The sequence below is a fragment of the Lolium rigidum genome, chromosome 7 (assembly GCF_022539505.1).
Source record: "Lolium rigidum isolate FL_2022 chromosome 7, APGP_CSIRO_Lrig_0.1, whole genome shotgun sequence".
Taxonomy (NCBI): Eukaryota; Viridiplantae; Streptophyta; class Magnoliopsida; order Poales; family Poaceae; genus Lolium; species Lolium rigidum.
In genome coordinates, this window is record NC_061514.1 from 57,971,495 (window position 1) to 57,979,160 (window position 7,666).

General features: G+C 48.9%; 1 protein-coding gene across 1 annotated transcript; it reads left to right on the forward strand.

Annotated features, from left to right (window-relative positions):
* Positions 1 to 4,724: 4,724 nt before the first annotated feature.
* Positions 4,725 to 6,679, forward strand: LOC124669773 (protein NRT1/ PTR FAMILY 8.3-like). The gene is made up of 2 exons (XM_047206319.1): positions 4,725 to 4,839; positions 4,943 to 6,679. The coding sequence occupies exons 1-2, from the start codon at positions 4,795 to 4,797 to the stop codon at positions 6,623 to 6,625; spliced, it is 1,728 nt and encodes a 575-aa protein (XP_047062275.1). The 5' UTR covers positions 4,725 to 4,794; the 3' UTR covers positions 6,626 to 6,679.
* The last annotated feature ends 987 nt before the right edge of the window (positions 6,680 to 7,666 follow it).

Sequence of the window (7,666 nt, forward strand, 5' to 3'; positions counted from 1 at the left end):
CTAAGCTCACGGGATGGGTCTCGTCGTCTGTCTTACCGAATCTTTCTCTGCGTGAGCACGTTGAACCTCTCAATAACCTTGTAATAACGCTGTCACTTGCATTCTACGTGCAGACACATTATTCAAGGATATTTCAGATTTTCGTCACAGCAGATGTTACTTCAGAAGAAAAAATAAGTGTTGTGTGAGCCGACGCTTAGCACATTTCCTTTTCCAGTTATTGTTTGCTTAAATACGCGTGTTGTTTGCAACATCCCGCAGTAGGATGGTCTAGACTGCTATTGGAAATTGGAATTAAAGAAGGCACAATACCGAACAGCGAACAGGTGGTAAATATAGTAAGTGGATCATATAAAACATTGAAGCCTGAAAATATGAAAGCATTCTATCCAGCAGCCTTTTTCTCCTCCTTTTGAGCTTTGCAGACATCACTTCACAAGTTCTCAGTATGTCTACCTTGCTGAATGCCAAAGTTTTGGCCCAATATTGTTGACTGAAGCTACTGTTGTCCTACCACAATTTACTCCATTATGTAACAAATCTTTAGATTTTTACCAGAAAGAAATATTCATAATTCAGGTGAACGAATATTTAAATCGACGTCTTCATGATATGTATAGGAAGGAATGCTAACAACAGTGTAATTAACAATCTATGGAAAAAGTAGAGAATGCATGCTGGATATAAGTGTATATACGTATCTGTAAGCGGGCGTTCTCAGTGCATGCTTGCGTTAATTACTGCCTCTGGATGACACGGCGACGATGACTTAGTAATCAGGATTCAGGATAGCTCGTGCTGTTCTTACCTAATGTAGATCAAATGCCGGGGAAAGAGCAAACACCTGATAGACTTTGACCGTTCTGCAAAGAGCAACTTCCATAAACGTTGTAAAATAAGGATGGTGGTGCAAAAAATAACGTATACCTTACCTAAGGTTAAAAGGCTATCTTCGACATGTGATGTAAGAATTTTTGGTCATGCAATTTTGTGGGAAGCCTAAATTTTGGTTCCAAGTGATGCAAATATACATCACTAATCAGGTGATGCAAAAAAAAAAAAAATTCAGTCTCGCGCGAGAGCCAAACCGTCAGGTTGAACCTTCTGTAGATTGCACCTCCCCGCCCTCCTGTCGTTATTTGACTGGCGCCGGCCACCTGGCTGCCATGGACACCGCCAACATAGCACGTGCCACCTTCCCCACCACTCCCACTGCTGATTCCACCCCTCCAATGGGTGTTGTAGCCACCGTTGTGGCCCCCAAAACCCTAGCTATCCGCCTATCTGCCACCCGGTCTTTGCGTCGTTGCGGCCGGTTGGAGCAGCGGGGAACCTGAGCCAGGGTGCTGCCGCACGGGGAAGGCGCCAACGAAAGGGAAGAAAAGGCCAACTAGCCAGGCCCGACTCCAAGAGTTAACCCGCAGCTACCACGACCAAAGAGAAGGGGAAGAAGAAGGTCGCTGCTGGCTGTGTTGTGGATGCCAAATCCAGCCAGGACTTGGCCACCGAGGAGGCCGATCTGCCCCCCACCCCCGTTGCCGTCGCAGCCCGTAGAAAATTAGCCGAACTCACCGGCACCGACGCCAATGCAGGATGTGTATGACAAAATGTCTCAAGGGTATTTTTTCTTTCTATTTCTATCAATCCATACTTGATATGTGGATATGCTTCAAACTGTTTGTGTTGAACTATGCATTGAGATGCTGATATTGTGTTGAATTATTGTACGGTTTGAACTATGCTACTCCGTATGTTATTTTATCTTGTATTTGAAGTTTATGTGTGTGATGATTTAGTACGGTTTAAATTCATGTGTTATGGATATATTTGCGCCCTTGTATAGTCAAAATTATGATATGTTGGGCGGCATCCATGCCCTATTTTACATCATAGTAAAACACATTTCTAATGCCCAATTTTATATTATCTATTGGACAAGTTCTTAGTAGCTGATGACCTGATGTAGCGACTAGGTGCGTGCACTTTTTCCCTTCCTCTGCGGTTCGATTGGTGGGTGAGTCTTTGTTTGACCATACTAAAAGGATAAAAGCCTGAGCTAGCAGTTTACATCATCTTGGACCGTACCCACCCTACACGATATGCGGTGAGGAGTGAACTGAAAGTTCTTCAGAGGCTGATCGAACGAGACAAAAGCTGGACGGATCTAGCAACGAGGTAATTTAGCACGTTTCTGAAAGAAGATTGGACGCAGTAAAGCTCGACAGAAGAGTTGCCACGGCGGCACCCTGTCCTGGAAAAAGCGCAGAACGACTGCAATCTGTCTTCACTGATACCTTGGACTTTGTCCGCTATCCGTAGGTAGCTATGCAATGGTCAAGGTTCATGCATCGAAATTTCATTTATCCTTGTGCATATCCAAGGAGTACTGAACCGTACTGAAAATTTAAACTTAACTTTGCAGCGTATCACATAGAGGATCCCGCGAAAAAATCACTTTAGAGTTTGTCCTACAGGGAGCCTTTTTTTTTTAAACAAAAAGTGAGAATTCAAAATTTCAAAAAAAAAATACTAGGATGTAGCCAACTATGTAAATTTACAGCCCGTACTCATAAGCGCACCTACCACATCCCTCTTGCCCGGGCAGCCACCTGGGCTTCAAGTCGGCCGGCAAGCCAATTAAGTTTGTTTAGCCGGGCGTTAATTTTTTTGGGGGTTCTTATGCTAGTACTACTTTGTATTTCTGCTCAGAAAAACGATAAAATCTATCAAAATGATAAAATCTTCGCTTCAATGTTCACAACGTTTCATGGACACAAAATCTCGAGTTGTCATTTTCACTGAGTCTAAAATAGAATGTATTTTGTATTGAAAATTTGCACAATGATATAATAGAGTATTGACTACATCTAGGTATTTTTTGGAATCAGTTTGAAAGTTTTAATTTAATTATTTGAAGTCCAAAATAAACGGGCTACTATGCCCAAACGACCGCTCCCAAGGACCCCATCACTTTTTGTTCTTGGTGCAAGCTATTTTCTGATTTTTTTTAGTAGAGGTAATATATTACTATTGTGCACATATCAATTGCATCATCGCACTAACAAGATTCCTAAAGACATCAAGGATACATACAACAACAAAAAGTAAATAAATTTAAAAAAACTGACCACAGTGATCAATAATCCGCTGCAGGAGCACTCTAACCACCACCAAAGACAACACCCAGACTACAAAAGAGGTTCTCCGAAAGAAATACCTCTAAAAAGGAAACAATGCAGAAGCATTGTCGTCGCCCCGCCGGAAATCTTAGGTTTTCCAAAACAATACATTCAACAAGATCATTACGAGCCACAACCAATAAAAGCTAGACGTTGGGTTTTCATCCTAGAAATCATGACTCGATATCGGATAGCACCAGAAAAAAAAACAGTTCTCCCGTGTTGTCGGCCTTACTTGGGAAAGCTCCTACAGCAAGTCATTTACCACCGGGCTCACATGAAGACGTGTCCGGTATGGACGGGAATGTAGTCCTGCAAGCCATGTCCGAACAATAACATGTGAAGCAAAACTCTTCATCGCATCCAACACCCCGCGTTTGCATCACTATTTGGTCCACCAACCACAGTCGCCATGACATTCCCCACATGTGTCAATACCATGAAGATCTTGAGATAGACATGCATTCCGCACAGTGTCGACGAAAAGTAGTTTCGTGTTGCACCCCCAAGAAGCCACTTAGGCCGATGTTGCGGGTGCACACAACCGGTTCCTATCTACTCTGGAGGACCAAGGAACACCGTATGCTTCGGTCCTTGTATTCCTATGAAGGAGAAGTCCCAAACTCGTTGGTCGGGATCCAGAGATTCACCACAACTCGTTGCCCGCCTTCAGTGGAGAAGGGAGACGTCGCTGCCATTCCTGGGGCCGGTACCCCGACATCCTCGTGCTGCAGGAGCTACCGCAAGCCCATGAGAAGGTCCGCGAGGTCGCTCGTCGCTGCTGCCACCCGCTGTGCGTCGCCTTTACGCATTCACACCGAGCCAGCACCAGCAGCCACCGTCCTGCAACACCATTCCTGGAGAGAAGCCGTTGGCGCCGCCGCCATCCTCCAGATCGACGCCTCAGAGAATCTGTCGCTGCCGCACCGCCCAGGTTAGGTTTTGCCTGGCAATGTTCCGATCGACGGGAGGGAAGGAGGAGGTGCGGCGGGGGCTCGAGGTTGGTGGTTAAGTGCACTCCGGTGCTACCCGGCGTGGTCCCTCAGGAGCGGCCTCTTGGTGGAAGCTATGATGAACGAGAACAAAGTTTGTACTCCACATATCTTTCCTAGCTACTCCTCAAATGAATTAAGCACGTTTTAACAAGAGGATTAGGTGCGCTAAAGTTGCCACGGCATCACGCAAATTCGCGAACACACACACCTGCACGGAAACATCCTGAATCGATTATCCGCAATGTGACGATGTTGCGTGAAGATAGCTAGTGCGTTACGCACGTGTGCATTAGACTAGTCGATCGAAATCCATTTTTTGTATAACAATCGAAATCCATTTTGGAACGCGCGCGCGAGCGCTTTTTACGTCTGCATGTCAAAGTCGCACAACTGACTCGCGAGCACTCCTGTAGCATTTCTCACTCGGACCCGTTCTCTCTCGCCTGCCGCGCTTCGCAGCTGCCTCCGTGCGCTTCGTATAAAACCCCAGCTGCTTGCTTGTCGTTTCCATCTCCCGCTCCAGAATCCCCAGCCAAAAAGCGCCCCGGGAGTTCCACGAAGACGGCGCATCTTTTGTGTGATTTCATTGGGGGTTTCGGCAACGATCTTTCTGTGCTGCAATGGACGCCATGGAAAGAGGCCAGAGCTCGCCACGGCTGCCTAAGGTACGTCCTTGACTTGTGAATCATGATATTGGTCAGTCATGAATGTACCATTCATGGTTTCAGGCATCTAACACGCGGCACGATTTTTTTCCTGGTTTTACAGAGCCGGAGCTCGAAGATCGCCGACGACGAGGACCTCAGGGTGCCGCTGATACAGGACAAGAAGACCGGCAGCCGAGCGCCGGCGGTGGTCCTCGCGTTCGAGTGCCTGGAGAGCACGGCGTTCAACGGCATCGCCACCAACCTCGTGCTCTACCTCCACACCGTCCTGCACGGCACCAGCCTCGCCAGCGCCTCCAACGTCACCACCTGGATCGGCACCAGCTACCTCACCCCCGTCCTCGGCGCCGTCCTCGCCGACACCTTCTGGGGCAACTACAACACCATCCTCGTCTCCCTCCTCGTCTACCTCCTCGGCATGATGCTCGTCACCTTCTCTGCCTTCCTGCCTACCACCACCGCGCTAGACTGCGTGTCGTCGTCGTCCTGCCACCACCCGGCGCTCGGCTCGCACACCGTCGCCTTCGCCGGCCTCTACCTCGTGGCCTTCGGCAGCGGCGGCGTGCGCGCGGCGCTGCTGCCCTTCGGCGCCGAGCAGTTCGACGACGACAACGCCGTGGACCGGGAGCGGAAGATGTCCTTCTTCAGCTGGTTCTACGTCTGCGTCGACTTCGGCATGATCGTCTCCGGGCTATTCCTCGTCTGGGTGCAGCAGAACGTCAGCTGGGGCCTCGGCTTCGGCATCGCCACCGCCTGCATCGCGCTCGCCTTTGCCGGCTTCGTGCTCGCCACGCCCATGTACACGCGCCGCGTGCCCACCGGCACGCCTCTCAAGAGCCTCTGCCAGGTCTTCGTCGCCGCGTGCAGGAAGGCCGCCCTCCGCGTCCCCACAGACGCCGCCGTGCTCTACGAGCTGAGCGACAAGGTCGACCAGCCCAAGATCGCGCACACCCACGAGTTCACGTTCCTCGACAAGGCGGCCATAGTCGTGAGCTCCGACCTGGAAGAAGTGGCGACCACCCTCGACGCCGCCGCCACCGCGGGCTCCTGGAGACTCTGCACGGTGACGCAGGTGGAGGAGCTCAAGATCCTGATGCGTCTGCTGCCGATATGGGCGACGAGCATCGTGCTATCGGCGGCGTACGCGCAGCTCAACACCACGTTCGTGCAGCAGGGCAGCGCCATGAACATGCGCGTCATGTCGTTCACCATCCCGGCCGCGTCCATGGTGTCCTTCGAGGTGGTCTGCGTCCTGGCGTGGGTGCTCGTCTACGGCTCGGTGATCGTGCCGGCCCTCAAGAGCTTCTCCCCGGCGAGCGCCGAGCCGTCACAGCTGCGGCGCATGGGCGCCGGCCGGCTGCTCATGGCGTGTGCCATGGCCGTCGCGGCGCTGGTCGAGATGAGGAGGCTGGACGCCGCTGGCACCGGGGAGTCCATCAGCATCGCGTGGCAGATGCCGCAGTACTTCGTGCTCGCCGGCGCCGAGGTCTTCTGCTACATCGCGCAGCTCGAGTTCTTCTACAGCGAGGCGCCCGAGTCGATGAAGAGCATGTGCACCTCCTTCGCCCTCCTCACCGTGGCGCTGGGCAGCTACACCAGCTCGCTCATCTACGCCGTCGTCAACGTGCTCACGGCCACCGGCGGACGGCCCGGGTGGATATCCGACGACCTCGACCAAGGCCACCTCGACTACTTCTTCTGGACCATGGCGGCTCTTTGCACGCTCAACTTCGTCGTGTATAGCGCCTTCGCCAGGAACTACCAGGTGAAGACGGTCCTGTCGTGATCGTCTCGTTTTACTGCGCACAGAATGTTGTGCGTCTATGTTTTATTTTATTTTATGAAATCCAACTAGAAAAATTCATTAGTTTTTTTATTATCTTTTCTGCTTCAGAAATTTGTTTGAAAATGACTGGACCTGTGCACTTGTCTTAGTTTTGTTTCTTGGTAGTAGTATATGTATATCCTTTTTAGTTAGCTGAAACAAAGATGTGTTGCAGATTACAGGACATCCATACTGTATGTTGTACTTCAGGCAAAAGAAATTGAGTGGATACAAAGCACATCACAAAAATAATCCAATCGTTGCTGGCTGGTGTGTTAGAGCTAAAACAAAATTCTCGGGATATTCACTTTGGCTCATACGAGCATTTGCTCTCATTGTATGAATCAACATTTCGAAGTGTCAAAAAATTCTAAACTAAATTTTTTCATGTACATCTATACATTTTATGTTCGTACACAAGTTTTAAAAAAAAACTATAAAAATTTGTGACTCCAGTAAAAAAGACAAATTTTGATGCTATAACACGACTACGTACAGGACATTTTTTTTGTCTTTTTTGTACACGTCACATAAAATGTTGTTTCTCCATGAAAACTTGTGCACTAACATAGAATGTCACGATGTACAACAAAAAAATTTATGTCAGAATTTTTTGACATTTTTAATATTGTTTTTTAATTATTTTGTATAATAGGAGCATTTGCTCCTATGAGCCAAAACGCCACCTCCAAAATTCTCGCCCTTTATAATGTCGGCCCTGCTTAACAACACTATTTTGAGATGTGTTCAACTTGGCAAACCAGCCTCATATGTCCCTAATTATAAGATGTTTTGATAGTCTAGAGGAAGTATTTTCTTCGCAGTGTGTGGAATTAGAGAGGGCATAGGGAGAGGCCAGAGGGAGACGCATCCTCTTTTTATTGGGCTCAACAAGAAGTGCAACGGGTCAAATAATAAAAACAGGGTGTGGCTACACAGTGCGCGGTGACTGTTTAGTCGTACAGGGTGCCCCCCCTGTCGGAACCCGAAAATTTCCCAATA

Coding starts and splice junctions, on each gene's coding strand:
- LOC124669773 (XM_047206319.1), top strand. CDS start 4,795: ATGGACGCCATGGAAAGAGGCCAGAGCTCGCCACGGCTGCCTAAG. Junction 4,840..4,942: donor GCTCGCCACGGCTGCCTAAG/GTACGTCCTTGA, acceptor CTGGTTTTACAG/AGCCGGAGCTCGAAGATCGC.